The sequence below is a fragment of the Balaenoptera ricei genome, chromosome 5 (assembly GCF_028023285.1).
Source record: "Balaenoptera ricei isolate mBalRic1 chromosome 5, mBalRic1.hap2, whole genome shotgun sequence".
NCBI lineage: Eukaryota > Metazoa > Chordata > Mammalia > Artiodactyla > Balaenopteridae > Balaenoptera > Balaenoptera ricei.
Window position 1 is genome coordinate 13,399,798 of NC_082643.1, and position 24,931 is coordinate 13,424,728.

The following is a 24,931-nucleotide window of genomic DNA, read 5'->3' on the forward strand; positions in this document are numbered from 1 at the left end:
AAATGACAAGGAAATAATTAACGACTCAAATCCCTTTAGAAGTAAGGGTTCTTCTGCATACAAATTTTTAAATCACTCCATGGTTAAAAGCCTTTTTCCCCCTGAGGAAACAAGGCAATTGTAGATTATGCTTTGCCATTCATATGTTGGGAAAGTCCATTCAACTTAATGATGTATCTCATGCGTCCAGTAGTGTGATGTATTTCTTTTTATCTAAAAAAAATTCACAAGATTCTAAATATTAATTTAAAGCTTAGCATTCTGTCATAATTTCAGAAACACCAAGATTGACTGAATGAAGTACTGAGGTCTCCTGCTAAGTGAGGTTTTCAGTGCATTAAGTGATCAAAAATGATTAAATGTGCCTAATCTACTCAAATGAGGGAGAGAAATGAGTAGAGGGAAAAAAATAATCAGACCTACAAAGCCTCAGTGAGAAATCTTTTTTCCTACCAAATTCAACATTTTAAAAGTGTCATTCGAATACAATGATCAGACTGAGGATTACTGTTTGATGTATTCCAGAGAATGCCACTAAATTTAAGTTGCAACGACAGTTTGGAAAATGAGTAGTATTGTAATATTCTTCTATCTGTAATAGGGTCTATGTTATCACCAGGTGTGTAGATAACAAGCTCATTGAGGGCAGAGATTGCTTTGCTTATGCTTGGCACATAGTAAGCAGAGACTAGATTCCAAAAGAGATCTATTTAGATGCTGACTACTGGTTTAGGATGAACAGTAAAATATCACATTTCTGGTTTGGGGGTCTGTTTAGAAATGTGCTTATGCATTAGATCTTAATATCGCCTAGGATTTTTATACCATAATCTATTTACATTATAAGCCATTTTCAGTAGAGATATTAAATTTAGTCTTATATTAGTGATCATAATAAAGTCATTATTCTACATAATTTAATAAAATGAATCATTGTGTTTCAATCAGCCATTACCTCTTGGAGAGCAGTTGCAGGAAGTTGGTCTAACTAGGTAACACAAATCAGATATCACAAAAATTGATGGTTGCTAGAATATCAATTTATAAAGGTAGTACCTAGATCAACTTTTAGTCCTTATTGTGATTTTTTGTTTGTTTGTTTTCCATTTTTCCATAGAAAAAGAGAACAGAAGAAAATTAAGAACAAGTGGGACATTTGACTGGGTTAATAAAGTCTTGATAATTAAAATGCACATTGCATAGAAATTTGCAGTTTACAAACTGCTTTAATATTTCACACCCCTTATTTCCTTTTATTAGAATAACCCATTAATTAGGTGATATAATTTTCTTTTTGCATTGATAGAGTGTGATTAGCTGTTACTTTTCCTAAGCTTCCATTCCTTTGTTACATTTCTTTCATTGGCATTAATCACATTAAAACAATTACTTGTTTAAATTGTTATTCCCTCCACTAAACTGGATGTACTTAAAGAACAGGAACTGTGCCTTCACCTTCATTACCAAACTACCAGATGTTTATCAAAAGACTATGTATTAGTCAATACCCTTTCTCTTGTGAGTGACAGAAGCTCATTTCAAACTAGGTAAGCAAAAAAAGAAAAAATGTTTTTTCAATTGACTCATGTAGTTGGGAAGTCTAAGAAATAGCTGCCTTGCCTCTGTTTCACTTCACTTGTTGGCTGCATTCTCAGCTTCTCACTAGACATGCTGGCTCTCTCAATTCCAAAACTGCATCATTACAACTTGTGATACAAAAGAATGACCATTTCTTTTTCATTATCCATATATCAAATTTCAATCTTTGAATCCTGTGACTATCTGTGAACTAATTTACTTAGGCCAAAGATATGGAGAGCTCACATTTAACTGTCCTGGGACACATGACCATCCAGTAATGAATATAGAAGGTTGTGCACATGTAGAACACAGAGATGGGTCCAGGTTTGTTTCTTAAATGAAAAATGAGGTTTTGTTGTTTGAATAAAGGAGAAAAAATACTGGGAAGGTAAAAACGACAGACATCACCTATGAAATTGATTCTAAGTTCACACGGCTATGTGGGTAGCAAAGTAAGGATCCAAACCTGGTTTTCTGACATCAAGTGTATTATGTTTTCCCCTAGATAAAAAGCTGTTTTAAAAAAGAAAGATGCCCCCAATAATAAAAATAACTTTAAAAATTAAAAAAATAAAGATGAAATATTGACTAGAAATGACTTATAAGACTTTTCATGTCACATTACCCTGAAAACAACAATCTTTGACTCCATAAATGTAAGGAAAATTTCCAGTGCATTCTGTCTTGTGCCACCCAAATTCCCTCAGCTGAAGAGAGCCATGGACCAGTCTATGCAGGATTATAAAACCCCTCCTTCCACCAGCCCTAACTTGGGATAACACTTCCAGAGCTCTGTGCAGTTCTCTGCTGAGATTTGCATCACAGCTCCCTCTCTGCTGACCCTTGTTCCCTTCCCTTGCTGCACAAGTGTTATTTCTTAGAGTAGTCCCTAATAAACTTCCTATTCTCCAGTCTCTGTCTTAGACGCCACTTCCCTGGGAACCCAGTCTTCTACAGTTTACAATATTTTTCTTGGGCCTGAAAGACAACTAGAGTTAGTCTAAATAATAGCTGAAAGTACTTAAAGGTTATCAAGGAAGGTACTTATAAGTTTCTTAATATTTTATTTTAAATGTTTCTCTATTTAAATAAGATGTAATACACACTACTAGTTAACATGTTGAGTATCTATACTCTGCCTTCTTATATAGAATGGATAGAAGAACAACCATCACGGGCAGTGACTATACTAGTTCAGGTTTTCCAATAACGCCCTTAAGGGAAGCAAACAGATTAGACCATAATCTAGGCAGTGTGCAGAATGTTTTAGGCATGTACATTTACTGGGGAGAGAAGGGATCCATAATCTTCATGATTTTCTCAGAGGACACTGTGACAGAAAGAAGGTTAAGAAATTGGAGCCTTGGTTCCCAAACTGATCTCTTAAAAATTATTAGGAGATAAAATCTCTGGGTTTTATCATGAGAATTTCTGATTCCATAGGAATGGGGTGAGGCTAAGAAATCTTCCTTTTGGACAAGCTCTCCAAATGATTCTAAAATAAAATTCAGTAGACAATAATTTGAAAAATGCCAGCCTAAGTACTAAACTATACTTCTCTATTAGTTTTCTATTGCTGGTATAATGAGTGATCACAAATTTAGAGGCTTAAATAATACAGATTATTACTTTACAATTCTGTAAATCAGAAGTCTGACATGGGATTGCAGTGGGCTGAAATCAAGAAGTAAGCAAGGCTGTGTTCCTTTCTGAAGGTTCTTGGGGAGAACCCATTTTCTTGCCTTTTCTAGGGACCATCCACATTTCTTCATTCAAGGTCTCCTTCTTTCATCCACAAAGCCAGCAATAGTCATCTCTGAAGTTTCCCAAAAGGCTCAGCTCATTCTTCAGTAGTCAGCTCTCCCTTCGACTCTCCTCTTCTGCCTCCCTCTTTTAAGTTTAAGGATGCTGTGATTACACTAGTCCCACCAAAGTAATAGGAGATGTCTCCCTGTCTTAAGGTCAAGCGACTGACAACCTTAATGTCATCTGCAGCATTAATCCCTCTTTGCTTTGTAACCCTAACCTATTTATTGACTCCAGGGATTAGGACTTGGGCATCTTTGGGAGGTCGTATTCTGCTACCACAAGTTCCTTTATAGAGCCCAGGGAAAAAAAGACTTCTTTTTTTTTTGTCCTAATCCTGTGTTTAATAACTTAGTTAATGAGTTAACTTGCTGTTGTTATAATTATCTGGTCAGTAGAATTAATAATCACTGGGAACAACTGAAACTACTATTTAACTTTCTGTTATCAATGAGTAACATCTAGTAACACCCACAGGCCTGGAAGCTTTATGATGTCAGGCATCACCTCTTATCTTTTTAATTTCTGTAACCTGTAACATTTTACTCATTTTTTCCAACTAACAGTTAAGCAGATAATGTAGCTGAATAATTGTGATAGTTGATCATACTCATGAACTGACAAAGCCAAAGATCCACTCTCTCTTTTAATGACTTTTCCACAGCGCAGCTAATAGCATGATTCAGATTCTTTTCACATCAAACTTACAATTGCTGTATATCATGGGTGTTTGGTGTTATTCACAAATAAGCAAAACTATTATTGTTTATTTAACTCCTGCATTCCAAGACTCTAAAACATTATGTTTGCTATTTTGGGTAACTGTCCATCAGTAAATTTTAAGCAATTCTGTCCTATTGGTGGGGGGAGGAGTGGGTGATCCCTTAACAAGCAATTGTGCACTATTATTAACAATAATAGCACCTACCGTGTGTTAGACTCTTCACTAGATTTCCCATGCAGACACACACACCATCACCCTCACTAATTAATCTTTCAAGACATCTATAAGATAAATATTTCTTCATTTATAGATCAGAAAAATTTTCAAAAACTTTAAAATCACTTATCTAGGCAGTGATAACCAGAACTGCAGACTAAGGAAGCAAAGACATAATAGCAATCTTTTATCACATCACTTTTCTGGCCAAGTAACAATACATATAGTACTTAATTTCTGGTCAAACATAAAAGCTAAAAAAGGTCATACTGTTTTAAATGAAGGGAAAATCAGTTACAAGCTGAATTTGAAGGATCACAAAACCCATCATCTACTTAGTCAGATCCTCTACTTAAAACTTTCAAGAGATTAAAACTGTATTTAGGATAAAATCAAAACCTCTTTCTGTGTCTCACCAGGATCCACATGATCTGAGGTTTCTCCACACAGCTCCACCTAACTCTGCCCTCCCCCTGGCTAGCTGGACTGCAGCCGCACAGAAATCGTTTAGGTACTTCAAACACAAGCTCTTCGCTGCCTCGGGGCATCTTCAGGAGCTGTTGTCCTTTCATCCTATCCCCTTGCCTGGGAAATGTCTTCTCATCCTTTAGATCACACTTTAAATGCCAGTTTTCCAGAGGAAACCTCCTTGAGTATTCTAACTAAAATAGGTCCTTCTTCCCACCCTGTTATTCTCCAGGAGCACACCCTTGTTTCCTTCCCAGCACTTAGTGTGAATTGTATGTGTTACTTTGTTTACCCGTTTATTGCCTGTCTCAATGTGGGGAAGGGTATTCACTGTTGAATTCTGAGCACATAGCATTGGTGACAGGCAATAATTTTCAATAATTTGTTTCAATATTTTTTTTTTGAAACAGTTTCTTTTTTTCTCAAAGTTAAGAGTGTAAGTAATTTGTTTGGAGTCTTATGCTCTGGTCACACTGTGTTTTCTGAACATCTCTATTTCAGTTTATTTTTGGCTTTTTCTGTCATATTTAGCTGCACTTTTAAGTGATTCATACTAAAGAAACAACAACTTACAATTCAAAATCATGGATCTGCTCTGACACATATTTTAAAGACATACTGGTTCTGGGGTGGGGTCCAGGCTTCTGCACTTTTAGTAAGATTTCCAAGTTTTTCTGATTCACAGCAAAGTTTGAGAAGGCCTGCTTGAGTGCGAACATAGTCCTGTTATATGTCTACCTGTATCTGCTAAATTTCATCAGATCTAAACCTTTGTTTAATCCATGCTTGAATACCTTACATCCTTAGGAACTTTCTGACCTGGATATTTAATGAGTACATAATACGTTTATTATTCCAACTCTTTTATCTCTTGTTCTGCTCTAGATGAGTCTTCGTTCTTTTAAGCTACTGTGATGCTGACATCCTGGATTTATAATTTAATTAGGAATAAGGAATGTAAGGTAGAATTTATACAGTTATCTATTCTGAAGAGTTTGAGAGTCATCAGATAACTGGACATATAGTGTTTACAGTAATTGTTTTAAAATAAAACAGATCATAAGAAGAAAGCAAATTTTAAAATTATTAGTATTAATTTATAAACTTGCAAATATAAACTTTGGTTATGAGCAAATGTTAGTTTCTAAATTTGTGACTGTTTCTTACTCTATTGGCTTATATATTGCTTTTAATTGCTAATGTATTGAAAAACACATGACCTTGTTATTGTCCTTGAGAGGTAAATTTTACATGCCTGTGGTCTTGCACATTAAGGAATTTTGAGATACAGTCCATTCATAATAAGCAACCTACAATTTCATTCACTCCTTATCTTTCCCTAGTTTCTTCCCTTTTAACATTTTATGTCATGAGCATATACAGAAAAATAAACAGTACTTTATAGTCAAAGCAATCTGCTATATTAAGATTATATTGTGCCAGGTACATCTTCCAATCATATTTATCAATGTTTAGATCCCTTCTTCTATAAACAGCCAATGTGGCACTAGGAAAAATATTTGTAACATTTCAGGCACTTATTGTTACTTAAATATACATCAAAATACAAGTGTATAAATACTTTATTTAGACTGTATTTTACCCTCCTTATTTAGATGTGAAATGGACACAATTTTTTATTTGATAATCTTTCAGAAATTTTTTTATTTTGGAATGGGTGTGTGAATATTTTGTTAAAATTTATGTTTTACATGCAAAGTACATTCCCATACTCCTGGAAAAAAACCCAATCTCTACCAAGTTGGCCAGATTTGAGCTAAGAAGGTAGTACTCGTAAAACAGGCAACAATGTAGCTGTTTTATTTGTGGTCTAAGTGACCTGCAACCCTTTGAAAATAACCTCTCAAAACCGTCTTTCAATTAAGATTGAAGATGTCAAGTTTAGTGATATCGTTGCCTATTTTAAGAAATGGTAGTAATCTTGATTCAGATTCATCAGCCATTAATGACATTCATGTTTTGCCTGAGGTTAGTATCACTCTTTAATACTGAGGAAAAATAAGGAATGTACTTTCTTATCTCACATTTGCTTTAGAGAAGTGAGGATCTTACCCAATCACTTCCCTCTACTCTGTCCTAACATCTTCCAGAGGTGAGATAATTTAGAATGCTCAGTGGAGGAAAATTAATTTAAAAAATAACAATCCCTACATTTTTCACGTAAACACCTTAAATCGTCTTTTCTCAACCTTAAACATATTTGAGAGTTCCATCAGCTACTCAATTAGAAGTTTAAACAGCCTACAATGTAGAACAATAAACTATTCTGATGTGAGTGAAATAGCTTTTCTCTCCCTTCTGTGCTGTAATTCACATTTTGGTGGGCTTTTGATGTTCCTAGATATCCGTGGAATTCAGGAGTTTTTGGACAAAGTGTCTCAGCAGGGGATGGATGTTGCACTTCAGAAGGTAGAAAACAACATCAATAAAATGATCACCACTCTCTTTGATACCATGAGAATAGAGGAATTGAATCGCTATCGAGACACTCTTAGGCGAGCCATCCTTGTTATGAATCCTGCCACAGCCAAATCCTTCATTACTGAGGTAAGTAAAAATTGTCATGGGCTGGGAATAGGGTGTAAAAATTAAATGTTTTGGAATAGACTTCACAGAGGAGATGAAAATTAAGAGCAGCATGAGGGAATTAACCACACAACTCTCATTAGCACTAATTGAGGTAGCACAGTGAATTCCTTGCTCATCACATTTACCCCGTACTGTCCAGTTAATTGCTAAGAATGTGTATTTATATGTATTTAGGCACATAGCCAGGATGGTTTTAAGAAATCTTATGGGGATTTAAAAGTGCTGTTTACCTGAGTGGATTTAACAAGTTGTCTAACTAATACTTAAAATTTTTATGCAAGTTAAAATTTTACTTCTGAGAAAAGATTTACTTCAATTAAGCTATTGTTGCCTAAACATGATTCCATTTACAAAAACATATAGCATATTTACTTCTGCTCTGTGAACTCTGTACCAAGACAAATAATTAAAATTGTCTGAAACTCTGCAAAGTGATGACCACTGTACATTTTACGATGCTGGATCCTCAAAATTTTAATTGTATCTGTTCATTTGGCCAGAAGCTCTGAAACTTTGTGAAAATACAGTTAAGACTTCTTAATCTCTATATTCTAAAATCTTTGGTGCTGCCTTACAAAAGATTATTGTTAAGTAAGTTTGCCTTACTTCAAATATTTAATTTTATGTAGTGCTAGAACTGATCATGACATTACATACTTTCACATGGGTTTTATTATTAGTTTTAAATTTTTTCATGACTTTATTTCACTAATACTTTTTTCTTCACTTCTCCATTGTGCTTTCTTTAGCTCACAAAGTACTGCTGTAAAGCTTCCAAATTAGGAATGTGTTAGAAATTCTTTGACACTCTATAATATAATTGGTATCAGGGACATTGAAGCAGAATATAAATCACTAATAAGAATAAAACTTTGGAAAATATCAATGATACATTTTTTAAAATTTTAATTGAAAACTTTGTTATGCAGTTTAGGGACAAATATAGAACTTTGACCTTTCTAAGTCTAGCAAATAACTCAGAGAGTCTCATTGAATCACTGGATTTTTCCGCAATAGAAAGAATATTTTCAATTCTACAGGAGCTTGTTCTTTCCTTCAAGAAACACAAAATCTGCTGGAAGATTGAAGGCAAATATACAAAGACATGTAATATGAATTGGAATCTTAAAATTACAAGAAATAAAGTTGAAGCATCTATAGTCATTTTTGGTTGGAAAGATCAGAGAAGGCTTCACTGAGAAGGCACATTTGAACCAGACTTAGTATCATAAGTAGGAATTCACAAAAGAAGTGGTATTTAACAGACAAGTACAAGTCCATCTCAGCCACTTTCTGATCACATGATGTCAGCAAATTACTTAACATTTTTGAGCCTCCATTTTGTCACCAGTAAAATGGGAATAATTATTGATTTCAGCTTATTATATTTGTAACACAGAATAATGAGATATAAAAAGACTTAAAGGGGTGGTTGGGGGACTGGCACCTAGTAGATGCTTAAGAAACAGTAATTTCTAGATCATTTTTTCTAGCACATAGTATATACCTGACACATAGCACATGCTGTGGCCCCCTATCCTTGACTCTGAACTTTGATATTTGTAACAATCTACTGCTTCCACTTTGTTCTCAAACACATAAATTTATCTTTGTGATTTTCCTGAGAGACTTATCTCCCTTCCTCTACCAAGCCACCATTTTTTCCCCCACTCACTTTGTCTTTCTGATTTTCTGTCTTTAAACTGTGGACTAAGTTTATTTTATGGTCTCAAGCAGCAAGGAGGAATGACAGAAAGAATGTGAACCCACCTGCCTTCCCCATCCTAAGCTGGCTATCCTCTTCTCTGACCTGTGTAGTGGTTCCTGTTGCTCCATTAGCTGTTCTCAAACACTTCCCAGCTTGCTTCTGCTCTCCCATGAGTCCTAGGAACATTTCCCCACTTAGAGAGTAGGCTGACCCCTTAAGTCCTAGATGCAGTTCATTCAAAGGCAAGCAGCAGCAAATCCAAAAGGCAGACAGCACCAGAGGTCTGGAGACGTGGAATAGTTCCTGACTTAGAGGATCACTTAGTTTAGTGGAGGAGGCAAGCATGTAACTAAATAATAAAATATGAAAGAAAAATAGTATAATAATGACAGGTGGATGAGGCTCCAGAATCCCATAGGAGAACTGACTAACTCTGCAGGAGTTTGGCTGGCGTCACGAAAAGTTTCACACAAAGTTTGCTTTACCAGAATCATGAAAAATGAATGAGACCGTACTAGGCAGACAGTGATAGGCAAATAAAAATTCACCGTGTGTGCACGTGTGTGTGTGAGAGAGAGAGATGGACATAGTTTTAAAAATCAAATACAACTGAGGGTTTTAATAATGAAAAGCAAGAGTCCCTTGTTCCACCTATTTCTCCCACCAGTTATTCTTTTCAAAAATAATTACTTATTATTTTAATGTTTAAAATTTAATTGGTATTTACTTTTAGAATATACTATGCATTCACATGATTCAAGATTTAAAAGGTTCAGAAGGATAACCTCCTGTTATTGTTCCTTAAGCACCTGATTTTCTTCTCAGGAGGCAATGTGTCTTGTGTGGCATTCCAGGTATGCACCTACACATATACATGTATGTGTACACGTACATATACATATACATCTTAGCTCCCCGACCAGGGGTTGAACCTGCACCCCTGCATTGGAAGGCAAAGTCTTAACCACTGGACCACCAGGGAAGTCCCTCAGTAATTTATTTTAAAACACTTTTCTGATGGCTTCTGTCCCTTTTTCCTCATGGTCTTTGGTTTATATATCTGTTCATTCCCTTATATTGTATTGGGGTTTTGGAGATGATCCCGTTTGACTTTTTTCAGTTGGAAGTTCCAGGATGTTCTTTCAGATTTTTAGAGATTAACAGACAAAAGATACTCTAAAGAATGATTGTTATAGTTTTGAAGAAATAATATATCGAACCATGACATTTTAGATTTGGAAAGTACAACATATAACATTTTGTCTGAATTCCAAATTTACAACTGAGAAAATTAAAAGCCTCCCTAGATCTAATCAGTATTATTCCCTAACTTCCTCCAGCCACATTCAATATCTTTGCAGCTAGTGCTGATAGGGGATGGTAGGGGACGCTCACAGTTTGAAACTGATAAAGTAAGTTGGCAGCTGGTCAAAGGGGTGATTGTCAGGTCCTAAGAGATATAGAAATTACTTACAGTGGATTACATGATGGATAGAAAGGCAAATCAAGCTAGAAAAGAACGGATGGATTGGGATAATGGGAAAGAGAGAGGAACTAAAGGTTATGATGAGGTCAAAGAGACAGGTTCTGTAAGCACCGAAGAGAGGGAGAGGAGGAAGGGAGAAATTCTGCTCAAAGCGAGGGAATAGCAGAATTCCCAGCTTCACTGTTTCCTATATTTTATAAGTTGGCATGGAAAGTTTTTAAAATATTCGAGGGAAATATTAAGTCAAAAGAATGAGTCTTAAAAAAGAAATTGCTCACTTAGCATTGTCATTTAATTGCTAAGGGGAAAAAATGGGCATATCAATTCTGTTTGCATCTTTTTTCCTGTCCCTGGAGCAATTATGTGGCATTGAGTTAATTATGCTCCCTTTGAAGTCTTAGAAATTTAATATATTACATGTCTACAGTTAGTTCTCCACCCCTCATTCAAGATTTCAAAGCTTTAAGAAAAATACTGCAGTTATGTGCAGCTGAGTAAATCAACCTGCTGTGATATCGGTGGAAAGTTGTTATCACAATGTACCCGTAAGTGTCCTTGAAATGAATATGGTGAAACAAGAGTGCTCACATGGTTTGATTTAAATATGGATTAGGATGATATTTTGGAAAACAATATTTTTTGTATAGGAAAATGTCACATTGGATTCTCTGTAAGTTAAACCATTTCCAGAAAGGGTACATGCATTAGAACTTTGGGGTCTTAACTTTTAGTTTTCCAGTTTGATAAGAAAAATCAATTCTTTGAAAATGGGAAGTTTTATTACTTATATGATAATGAATATTATTGCCTATTTACATTTTTTCAAATTTTCAGAAAGGAACCCTACTGTTACATGAAATCCTTTTATTCTGCAATAAGAAAAGGGTATTATCTTTTATTCCTTAAAACATACTTTATGAAATAGCTTTCATTCCATTGTACTATATCCCAGAGAACTTTAATCCTGTCACACAACAAAAAGGCAAAGTTACTTACTTCAAATATGTAAGCAGCTTACCAGAAATAAGCCTTTAGGAAGGTTTAGAAAACAAGTGAAGTTATCTTGTCTCAAGGGATATAGAAAGGGTCCTAGTCATCAAAAGAGAACCCTGAATATTCAAATTACTGTGATAGTTATCAAGTAGCTATCCAAATAACCCAATTTTTACCAAAATAAAAAATTATTTGGAGACGTTATGCAATGTACAGTTTTTAAGATGAGGACAATGTAATGATATTAGACAAAGGAACACATGACTATAATTTTTTCCAAAATATATTCATTGCATGAAAGTCTCTCTAATAATACTGTGTTCATAGATGATTGATATGCATTTTAAAGTACACTTTTTATTGAAATTTAATGTACATAATTATAATGCATGTAATGCATATAACTGTACAGCGCAACAAATTTCCATGCATCTAGATCAAGAGACAGAACATAACTAGCATTCCCAGAGTCCCCTTCCAGGCAACACCCAGTTATAACCTCCTTGAAGGTATAGCCATTATCTTGACTTCTAACACAATAAACTAGTTGTGATTCATATTAAACTTTATATGAATAGAAGCATACTGTGTATACTCAGATCCAACTCACCTCTTTCCAGTGACCACTGACTTGGGTATTGATATTGGTGAACAGTTTGCTACTAATTTCTCCTAATAATCTAAAGGTCATTTAACAATTTTTGCCTTTGAAGAGTCTAATTTGCTAGTTTTTCTTTTCTATCAGGTTTTTGACAGGTTCAACATTTTCATTCTATTCTATTTATTTAAATGAAGTTAAACAAGAAAATACCTGAACATAAGTGAAGGTTGTACTCATATTTGAAATATAAAATCACAGTTGCTTCAACCTTCAAGACAAGGGAATTGAAATTCTTCTCTAATCCAGTATTCATTTATTCATTCATTCAGACAATATGTTTAAAGCTATTCTGTGCAAGACAATGTGGTTAATGTTGCTAGGAATACAATCATGAAAGATATATGGGTCTAGCCTCAAAGGAACAGACAGATTAATAAGGGGAATGTTGTAAACATAGAATGTACAAAATAATAAAACCACAAGAAAATAAACAGGAAAGTTACTCTTCTCAACTCCCAAATGGAATTGAAAATAAAGAAAACAAAGTTGCTATCCAAAGCTTAATCAAATAAAGTTTGTAGATAATGTATAAGATTACACAGACCTAGAAGTAAACAAAATTTCTTTTGTTATGAGGTACTGAGAAGTCTTAGCTACTTCAAGAAATTCTTACCATAATTTACTTCAGTCTTATCAAAGCACGTCTGGAATGTGATTGAATCCAAGAGTGATTAAATTTATATTGAGTTTTCTCTCCATGAAGTAATATGGACAAAACGAAAACAAAGAGATTAGTTAAAATAGACCTAATGATAAATTTGAGGATTAGAATTTGGCAGTGTTTGTCTATTACTGCTTAGAAAAGAAAGACGTCAGACCTAGAAGGCAAGGACATGCCAACACGTAAAAGTATTCTCTCTTGTATGCCAGGCACAATTTACCAGGCCGTACTGTGGTCTGAGTGAAATAATTTCAAAATTATGCACCTCCTTGTTTCTGTTCCCATTCTTAACATCACCTTTTGAAGCTAGGAGAATGGTGAGCCCCTGAATTTAATCACTAGAGAGATATGTTTGTGGCAAACAAATAAATTAGCAATTTAATCAATATGTCAGTTTTTAGTAAATTTGCTTAGTATATAAATGGCAAAATATTGTGGCAATACATGTTACGAGTACCATTATTTTCCATTTCCAGACCGAAACGTAGATCACTGCACTCTGCCCTGCTGTCCTAGGCAGCGTGGCAAATGGATCTTAGTTAGCACTGGAGTCTAAATCTATTTGCCAACCTGGGTTAGTGTGAATCAGTTTCCCAGAACTTAATCAATTCCTTAAATGCTTACTGACAAAATCAGTATTTTAGATTTGTACGGGATCAGATTTTAAGGTATAGCCACCCCATGAAGCTTTGTTGAAAAGTAAGCAGGTACCCCTAAGTTACAATTCTATTCAGACTTTTTCTCACTTTAATACAGATAAATAGGAGGGAAATAAACTGTTTAGGTAGAGAAGATTAAGAAGGTTCATTTGATTTTTCTAGCAAACTCTATTTTTAATAGAATACACAAAACTGTAGCATAAGAGGATTCAAATATTAAACTTATGTGTGTCCACCCAACACTAAAGTTATATGAACATATGGGTCCATTAATTTCAAATATGAATTACTTTAAATATGTATATTACTTGATGAGGCAACATTTAAGTCAATACTTGAAACCCATATTTAGGATTTGGATTTAAGGCAGTTTGGTAGACGGGCATCCTTCCATGATGAAGAAGAGCATGCATAAAGATACTGAGAAGGAAAATTAAAAGGAGCTGAACGGGACAGGGGACATGGGCTAAGGGAAGTAGAATGTTAGGATGCAAAATCAGGAAGTAAGGTTGTACTAGACTGGTAAGTGAAAAATTTTGAATGTCACACCTAAAGAAGGGGGCAGGCTACAAAGGCAGCATGAACATGGAATTTGGATTCAGTTTTTGCTTAACTAGCCATGTAGCCCTGGCCAAGCCACTTAAAATCATTTAGCTTTATTTTCCTCACCTATAAAATGGAATAATTCCTGAATCACAGAGTTATTTTGAAGGCTATATTTGGTGTAATGTATATACAATGTGTAGAACAATGTTCACATCTAGTAAAAAGTTAACAAGTTTCAGTTGTACAATTCTCCAGAACTGTAGAGTAGGATAAAGAAGAAAATGCAAATGATGTTAATAGACGTGGGAATTGATTAGTTGTGTGAAACAAAGTTGAGATACGGGAACAGAGATGGATCCTATGTTTCAAGTCTGAGTTTCAATGATGTTAATGTTATGAAATCAGAAACATAAGAAAATGAACAGGTTTTGAGATAATACAATAAATAAAATCAGTCATAAATTTGATGTTATTCTGGAACATCTGGATTGAGACATGCCTGTGTTTGGTGGAAATGAAAGAATGGAACCCAGTAGTCCTAAGGAAAAGCTATCGTATTTGTCAATGTGATGATCATTGGTGAACTTTGAAAAAACATTTTTATTAAAATAGTGTGAAGAATAAAAAAGATTGTAAGGAAATAATGAAGAGGTTGTTAGCAAATAAACAGAGTAAGAGTAGATGGGGGCATTAAAATCATCCCTGGTTGATAATCACTGATATAGAACTATTCGGTGTTGGAAAACTAAAATTTGTTCTCATGGAATTTTTATTGCTGGCAGATGACACTTGCTTTTTACTTTTCCCCTAATAATAGCTTGTCAACATTTACTGGACTCTTTTCAGGTATCTGACACTATGCTGATCATTCTATATGTTATCTTGTATAATCCTCAAAAAATCCAATGAGATGGGTATAATAGTTTCTTCATTCTACAGATAAAAAATTAAAGGAATGATGTATAGTCATTTGTCTTCTAGATTAAGTAGATTATTTGCATTTTATTTTCTGTTAACTTAGTCGTCATTTTTTACATTTTTACTGTTTTCTAATAGTGTTCATCATTAATTCCTTTTTGGGGAGAGTATAATTGGTTTTCAAGTAATACTTACCTCTCTAGTCTTCAACTGGTAAGTTTATGTTATAGTCTTTGGACATACCATCAGAGAGGCAAATCAGTTTGCCCAAAATTTTTAGCACAAAATAAATGAAAACACAAAAAAGCAATTAATTGTATACATAAACGATAAGGCATAACTAATTGGAGGCAAGAAATCCAAGTTTGTTCTGAACATTGTAAAGTAGTTGCCATCAGCAGTAATTAACATTTATTGAGTTTTTCTTATGTGTCAGACACTGCTCTAAGCATGTTTTATATATTAACGCATTTAATCCTCATACCAAATGTAACAGGTAGATGCAAGTGTTTGGCTTCATTTTACAAAAAAGGAAAATGAGATACAAAAGAGGTTGTGAAAGTAGCCCCAGGTCACACAGCAAGGAAGAGCAAAGCCAGGTCTAGACCATTCTTAAGGAGTGGGCTATGCTATATTTCCTCTCCAGGCACACAATACATGTGAAAAAAATCATCCTTGCTTTTTGTTTATGACAAAGAAGTAATTGGTATGCCTAACTCCCATTAAATCATTTTTAAAGAGATTTTGCACTGGGGTGACCTAGTGGAAGAGTACTGGAGGACAAGGTGGGGAGTTTGGTCAATGTGATTAGGCCGTCTGTGTTTGGTAATTGGTCTTTACCAAAGTTACACTCCTACCTAACCACAGAGATCTGGAGATAGAGACTCTATCTTCCTTGATTATTACATCTCAAAGGGATGGCTCCCAGGTCCTTGAGAAAGACATTCTTGGGTTGTAAAACTAGCTAGAGGCTGGAAGAAGATTTACATCTTAAGGGAGCAGAGAAAGAATTTACAACTGCAAATGTTCTAAAGTAAATGCTCTAAGAAAAGGGAACTCAAAGGCCTAGAGTCAGAAAGAAAACTGTTTAAAGCTTAGTGAAGCTGAGGAGAATGTGAAGGTTGTCTTGGGTCAAGCACAGACAGGATATTTGGACTAACTCGATTTAGTTTTACTGTGTGTGCTTATGATAGATCTAATATATATGTTGAATAATATATATATATTTAATAATCATTGAATACATATTCAGATATATAGGTTGCAGAAATGTATTATCATTATCATGTAAAGGAATTTTTGGAATGGAAGGAATTGTTAGAACTCCAGTGACTCACAAGATAGTATTTAATTACTGATATGACAAGACCACTAGATATGCTGAATGTGAACTTTCAGAACAAAAGAGTAATGCTGATTTAATCTAAGAGTTTCAGGTGGTCAACCTTGACTTGTGGAGGAAACAGATGGCAATAATGACTACCCATTGCTAAATTTCATCAAGCAGGGCTAAAAAGGGTCAGGATGAGAAGGCTGGGGAACATGGGGTCCATAAAGGGGCATGGACCTGACTATATTTCGTAACAATACAGGTTTGCCTTTGCTGAGAGTCCTGGAATAAATTTTCAGCATGATCCAAACCCCTTCTTGGTGCATCTGACCTGAGCTCACTATAGCTACAAACAAAAACTTCACAAACTTTCAGTAGAAATGAAATCACAATTTCCAGGGACACAGATTTTGATGAGTAAAGTGCATGTTTTACACCTGTATGACTGATTTTAGAATTGTAAACCTTAGAGTATTTCTAAATTCTCTAGCCCCTATTCTATCAAGGTTGCTCTATTTCAAGATAAATTGGCTTGAAAACTAAGACCATAAAATAAACCCATCATCTTAGCATTTTGAAAATGTATATATGCATTTAAATATAAGCTGAAATTTTTGGATATTTCACTAAATTCCAGATCCACCGACTCCTTGAACTCAGGTTCACTTGACTCCCTGGAAATAAATTGTTTTTCATGAAACTGCTTAAATTGATAAAAAGTTACTATTACCGTCCTAAGCCCAAATAAAATTTGAGAAGTACTGGGCCTGGGCCTATCTCTACAATTCTCAATAATATTTCCATCTTGTAAGTGCCAGAATTACCATTGACTAAGACATATGTGATCAATGACCAGCACTAAACACACAATTGTGCACTTTTATATAAATGATGTTAATTATGTTTTTAGATTGTGAAGTACCGTGGCTGGTTAAAAACAAGCATATTTCTGAAGAGCTATTTGTCCATCCGTATTCAATGTTAAATGCATGCAACTTTTATATCTATGGATATATGGATCTGTCTGTGGGAAATTTCAAAAATACCTTTACCTAGATCCCATCCCAGAACCCTAAATCATAACTTCTGCGGTGGAGTGCAGGCACTGGTGTTTTTGAAAACCTCCTTGGGTAACTGGCACACAGAAGTCTGTGAAAGTAGAGAACTGCTCTTGACTACTGCTTCTCAAGCTTTAATGTGCACACTAGCCTCCTGGAGACTTTTGTTAGAATGAAAATTCTGATTCTGTGGGGATGAGCCTGAGATTTTATATTTCTATCAGACTCCCAGAAAACATTGGACAGAGCGTATATAGAGTATTTCCATCATCACAGAAAGTTTCGTTGACCAGACCTTGAGTTTATATTAAATATAAATCTAAAAACATTTGTCTGAAATTCAGAATAATAGCCATTAGGAGAATATAAAAATTTGTTAACAGATGTTCCCTAACAATATAAATAATTTTCCAGTGTAAGTAGCTGAGAATTTTAGTAATTAATCCATATACCTAATTGCATTTCAAACTGTAACATATTTCTTGGCCCATCTACCTGAGGCACATTAGTTGTTGAAAATAATAAAAGTTATTTTCTTGCAATCCCCACCAGTTAAACTATTGGAACACTGGTTCTCTCTAAACTGATAGTGCAAGATCCCAGGGTCTCTCAAAACTCACCATTTCCTCTCACCTTTCCACAAGTTTCTGGTATCAAGGTGTTTATGTTGATGACCCAGTTGCTCCAAATGTAAGTTGGAGACTTGTTGCTGAAATTCAGCCTCTGTACACCGGTGCCAGATTAAATCTCAGAGATAGAGTTTTGGGTGAAGTAGAAAGAAATAGCTTTATTGCTTTGCCAGGCAAAGGGGGCCACAGCGGGCTGATGCCCTCAAGACTGTATGTCCCGCCCTCGAGGCGGTAGTGAGGAGTCTTATAGTGTTCAAGGAGCTGGGTGTGATTAGCTCGTGAACATTCTTCTGATTGGTTGGTGGTGAGGTAATCGGGAGCCAGCATCATTGACCTTCTGGGTCCAGCTGGTCTGGGGTCTACGTGCTTGTGGGCAGCATATAGTTAACTTCTTCCACCTGGGGAGCTTCAGTATCTTCAGAACAGCTCAAAGGACATGGCTTGAAATATTATCTACAGTCCTTGAGGAAGAGCTAAAGGTCCTTGACTTTGTTTAATGGCTAAAGTGTTATTATTTTGTCTTGCTTGATTGTTTTTCTTTCTTTCTGCTTTTTTCTCACTTCTCTGATTAAATTTCTTCTTTGGCTAAAGTTTTCTACAAACAAAAGGCAAGCGGAGGACATGGGTGGACGTCTGTTCTGGGAAGGCCTCCTAGGGTCCTGCTCGGTTATAGACTAATGCTACTACCAGGAAAGTTCACAAATCGCTGTCACACTAGGCTTTTGCTAACATCATTGTCCAAGGTCTTGCCACAGCAAAATATCTCCTCCAGCCAACAGCAGGATCCCACACTAAACCTTACTCCCCTAAGGACTGAGCTCTCAGTTGAGTCAAGAGTGGTAGTATATTCCGTTCTCTTAGTAAAAACTGTGGTGACCTGGTATTTATTTTATCTATTTTTTATTACACCTCCTTTCTCTGTGGTGTTTAGCACTCAGACACATGGACCATAGCAGAATGTCTCTCAGAGTAACACCTCCAATTAGACCTAAGGGCTAGAAACAGCAAATCCGGGGTGCTCCATTTCAATGTCCATTGAGGTTGAAGGTTGGACCATATCCCCCAGAGAACGAGAGGATCTAACTAGGGCATCTAGCCGTCGGCCCCTAAATGTCCAGGTGTCTTCCCTTATAATTAAGCAGCTTAAGCAAATAGACCACTGTGTTCCCACCTTGCCAGCCTTTCAGACATAAAATGACAGCTAAGATGGCTGAAGCTAAGCCATGCTGGGGACCCCAGTACAAGACAAAATTGCTCCTTAAAATATTAATGCACTCAACACAATAATCACTTCATATTTACTCTGAAAAACAAGAATTCTGATAACAGGAGAAACAAAAAAATAAACAACAACAAAAAGCAGCCCTTTAAATTTCCCTATAGACTAACTTCGAGTTTTTTTTCTAGCTTTGTTTAAGGGACACATATCTTTGTGAATTTTGAATCTTTTAAAATGTTTACCAGCATTCTCATTATTATTGTTCTCCTTCTTTAGATTGTAAGCTTCATGCGTTTCAGGTTCTTTGTTTAACTTTAAATCTCACATCGTATGCTAATGTATTGCATATAGCAAGCTCGAAATAAATGGTAAATTTTTGAGATGAAATTTGATTTTGGTTTTGAGGGTTTTAGACATCTTATAACTGATTTAAATAAGAACTAAGTCCTATGTACCAGGATGAACCAAACATTTTCCTTCTTATCTAATTGCATTCTTTCCCCTTTCCAAATGTATATGTGTTTGCCTCATGTTGAATTCAATCTTCAAATCCATACATTCCAACTAACCAATAATTTCTTGAAACATAACTGAAAGTAAGTATTTCTCCTCAGCAATGACCCCTCCCCTCCTTAGACTGTCTATTTTTTATCACTTCTGGGTGGATTACTAGAATTTCTATGAAGAGGTCAAATTAAACAATATTCAAAAATTCCGTCTAATCCCTTTATTTTTTTAACTGGGGGGAGGTTAAAATAGCTGGTAAAACATGGGTATATTTATGTATTTATTTTTAATATTGTTGTTTTAATTATCCAGGTTGAGAACTAGCCTGGTTTAAAATTAGCATAGGCTATAAGATTTGAGACACCCCGTTCTCATCTCTGAATAAGTAATCCTTGTTTTGTTCTATAGGGGAGAAAAACAATCTCTTCCTCTACCCACCTGACGCCCCAAGAATCAAACTGATAAAAAAGATTAACAACAGGAAAAAAAACAAAAAACAAAAACAAAAAAAACAGACTTAGTCACAAACTTTAGGGGAAGAAAAACAATCTTTTCCTTCTACTCTTGTAGGTTCTTGGCTGGGGCCCTGTAAGAAAAACAGATTAACAAGAAAAACAAACAAACAGAAGTTTATTAATAGGTATATCTCATATATACATAGGAGAAATTCAGGGATGAGTAACTCAAAGAATTGCCTAGAACTTGTGCTTAAATGCCATCTTCACCTAAAACTAAGAAAGAAGGGTATGGGGGAGGCAAGTTATAAGGAGGTGACCAGAAAACGTGCAGTAAACAAGGGTAAGGTTTGTTCTGCAGAGTTAAGTCGGCACCTTCTCCAGTGATAAGAGGCTCTTGTGATTTAGTCATCCTTCTCTTTTTGATACAGAGATGTGACTCAAGGGATATTTTAGGATTTATATGCCATCCAACAAAGTGTGGAGGAGAGGCTAGACAAAGGAAAAGGGGTTGGGGGCCACTGAGAGGAGAAGTGGCAAGTACGGGAAGCGGACTAGAAAAAGTATGGTCCATGAGGAGTGTTTAGTAAGGTTAGTTTTGCAGATTCAAGTCAGTGTCTTGTCCATTGAGAAGCGCTGTTAAGTGGCATCTTCATTTCACTGGTACAGGAGAGAGAGACACCTTTACAAATGAAAATTTTCTTCGTAAGTGTAAATTTCCTTTACAAAAGGGACAGTTATATTCTGTTTTTAGAGCTTTTCCTGTATCTGCTGTTCCTCAGTTGCCTTCAGCTCAGAATAATCCTTATGCCAAAGTGGTGTATTTGGGGGTGGCATATTCTGTTCCTCTAGTTCTGTTTCCTCTGTGTGCAACTAGCATCAGAGAGCTGCAATCTAGGAAGGTCAGCTGTTTGCTATGACAGGGCCTCCTAGAATGGCATTTCTCAGTATTGTTATATTCAGTATCTGATTCCAGGCACTTGTTCTTTAGTTATGTATGACCACCTCCTTCTAAACTTAACTGTGGCCACCACAAAATTGACTGGAAACCGATACCCAACAAAATGGTAAAATATAATTTAAATATCAAGACTAAGGAAAGGATAAATTAGAACAAAAGGTTACATTTTAGGAGAGAAATTACCATATCAAAATATAGATTGGCATGTTGCATAATTTCTCCCAGTAAAATGGGTAACTCCTTGAGGTCAGGGACTAGTATGCATTTCATATTCTCATCGGTATTCCACACAGCACGTACATGTAATTGATGCTCAATAAATACTTAATGGTTTGTTTTATTTCATTTATTTGTGAAAAGGCAAAGCAGAAAAAAAACCGTGCCTTACATAACATGAAAACAGTTTCTTTTTTATTGATGAGAGCCTGCCCGAATGAGAACCTTAACACAATGGAAAAGAGCTAGGGAATTCTCAGATTGCTTCACTCCCTTGCCGATTTTAAACACCTGGAGGAATAGACAATTGAAAATCCTTTGTGGTGTCCACAGCTAAGTTTGAGCACACAGTCTCACAGCTCTCAGCGCGGACACTAATTTCCAAAATTTAACTTGAGCCCTTGAGGGATGAAACTGGCTCAACTGCTACCTCTTTAGAGGAAAGGAACTTCAATCTAACATAAATTCACTAATTATTATTATTATTTCTTAATTATCTCAAAACATAAAAGATGAAAGTCTAAAATGTACTTCTAATTGGCAAAGGAATTTCATACCAGGAAGGCACCACTTGATTAGCAGCTATGTAGGCAAAGGGAGGGTTTGGGGGTATGGAAATTTGGCTAAGAATTCACATGGAAAAGTGCTCAGTGTGCTTAGAAATTGCTCAGTCAGTACTCAGCGTGCTGTGAAAGCGCTCAACTTCCGCATATTTAAATAAGTTGAGAGCTTACATTTTAAAAGTGCTCAATCGGGAGTGCTCAAGCTGTGGGATCTATTAGTTGAATGCTAATTAACTTCTTTTCATATGGTTCACTTCTCAATTAAGCAGACAGACAGTTTTGCTGCAGGTTGAACCTGGACTTTCCAGAAGACATTGAGAGATCTGCATTTCTTGGGGAGAAGGCAAGGATCCCACCAACCATTCCCATGGCTTTCTTTGGCTCAATTATATTGTCTCTCTCATGTGTCCACATTATCCTCCTCACTATTTCTGGGCTTTATTGTCTTGGTTTGAAGCTATTTTGAGAAGACTAAAATAGCAGAGCTTGCTGTGTTATTTTATCTGATATCTTTTTATTCCTGATGAATGGGTTTGGTTTTTCCCAAGGGCCTTTTCAATCATTTTGATAACATTTGCTCCTCAGAAATGGTTTTGAGCCTTGAGTTGAAGGAATTGGATAGTTTTGTATAGTTCCATAATGTCCACTTTTACTTTTGGTTAACTCATTAGTATCTTTTTAAGTAGGAAAGATGAGTCCCATAATATGTTCTGTATTAAATAAATACCTCCATTAAATAATTTGCTTAAGGTCAAACTTGAGCTATATATTTTAAGAATGCACTTTGGGAAGAAGATACTATGTCTTTTCATTATTTCACTATTGCTATAAACTGAGATGAATACTTAAATGGAATTCTATTTTCTGTGATGACTTCAAAATCTCACAGGATGACGCACTGATGTGTGAGAACATTATTTTAAACACATTCACATGATGTCATGTATTCCTTTTGCAAGTACTTCATTATGCATTAAAAAAAAACCTCTGAAGTATATGTATTTACGTGGTTACTGTTACCAAACCAAACTTGGGTTCACTTGCCCATAAGAAGGAAAACCAATCTACTGACATTTTAAGGCGAGTAAAATAACATTTTAATTAGCGTCTAATGCAGGATTAATGCATTAGCCTCCTAACACATCTCCCAGCCAACCTACCCAAGGCAAAAGCGCCTTCCATCTATAAATGTCATTGGAAAGGCAATGGGTTTTGGTGGAGATGTCAAGACTTCTTAGGCTGCAGCCATTGAAAATGTGGGTCATCTAACTCCCCCAAGGCTCTCCAAGCAATCTTCTGATTTTAATTGGCTTCTATATTGGCTTACTGTGGAGAAAGACTAAGTTGGTCAGACGAATACATTGTTCAGAAAATGAGTCAGTCAATATAAAGTTTTATGTCAATTATAACTCAATTTAAAAAAGAAAGAAAATGTGTTACTCATCTTCCTATATGTGTGAAAGGGATATGAATCTCACTGGAAATTAATACATCAGGGCTTTCTATCACAATCTGAATTTCGCTAATGTGATTCTGGACTGAGTGATGGGATAATGCCCAGTGTTCTCTTAATAACCACTTTCTGAGTCTGCAGTGCTAATGGCCTGACCTTGGATGGTGATGAATTTTCTAAGGTAATGACTATCACACCTTGAAGCCTCTTTTGAGAAAACTTGCTGGATGTCAAAATCACATTTAAAATTTTTTCTCTTTGAATTTCTATTGAATTTATGTGATGTTTCCACAATAATGCCATGCTCAGTTTTGTGAGCACAATGAACATTATTTTTTTAACCATTACCCTGGTATTCAAAACTACTAAACTTAGGCATTCCAATGAAAATTTAATTTTAGCAACCTGGGGTAGCTTGTAATGATAATACCCAATTAGGAATACCTTTTTTGTAAAAAAAAAAAATGAAGGAATTTGGGTAACAGAGATTTCTTCACAAATTCTGCCCAGTGGCTATAAGAGGCAACACCGTGTTATTGCTTTGCTCTAAAATGAAGATAGAAACGTATGCCCTGTTGCCCCTTGCTGTTTGGCATATTGAAACTTGTCTATTAAATTACCCTTTACATTGTTTCACAACGTTCTCTCTCTCTCTCTCTGAAAATAAAAGCTAATTCAGCTTTCTTATCTTTATGATAGAAAAAATAATGTCTAGACTGGGAGTTCACCATGCAATCATAAATTCAAGTGATGTACTTACTTTAATAAACCAAGAAGGTATTTAGGTGGTTTGCATCAATTTTAAACAATTATCTTTTTGTATTTACTTGACCTAGTTAGATAATGATTTGCAAACAGATTTGACTCAACAAAACATTAAAATGTTCAGTGAAGTCTTAAAACAACTGCTTTTAATATTCCTGAACAATACGAGCCTGGAGGCTTGGGGTTCAGCCTGATGTGAGGTGCGGGGTTGGGGGGGGGGCTTGTTTGCAATCAGCTCTGACATTTTCAGATATTTCCACTGCAAAGTTCTGTTTTGAAAACACTTATTAGAGAGCAGCTGAATGCGTGTCCTCCATTGAGTGCTACTTCTTTTGTTGTTGTTTTTGTAGTTTTCAGTTGTTGTTGGCCAAGATTAAGAAATGATTGAGACGGCATCAGGATGTGTCATTTGATTACTATACAAGATCATATTTTTTTTTTACTTTTTAATATTATCTTTTCCAAATTAGGATTTGGTAATGTCTTATTACTGTGCAAATGCTTGTTATGACTGTGTTTTTCCTCTACTGTATGAACTGTTTTCCAATTGAAAATTAATAAGGGCTCTCAACTGTTCCTAAAGTTTTCATCAGTATGAGCAGATGTAACTATTGTTTGTTTGACTGGAGCATTTACTTTGAAAGATACCATCTGAGTTTGAAAATAAACTAAGCCCTAGTCTTGTTTTCCTACAATAGTATCAGGAAAATATTTTGTGTTGTTTTGATTTCAGTGGTA

At 35.5% G+C, this 24,931-nt stretch overlaps 1 protein-coding gene across 1 annotated transcript in view; it reads left to right on the plus strand.

The window, feature by feature from the left end:
* GRID2 (glutamate ionotropic receptor delta type subunit 2) overlaps nt 1-24,931 on the plus strand; it is a 1,393,316-nt gene that overhangs the window by 748,980 nt on the left and 619,405 nt on the right. The window contains exon 4 of the mRNA XM_059923901.1: nt 7,158-7,363. Within this exon, the coding sequence (XP_059779884.1) occupies nt 7,158-7,363 (206 nt within the window). The remainder of the gene's footprint in view (nt 1-7,157; nt 7,364-24,931) is intronic.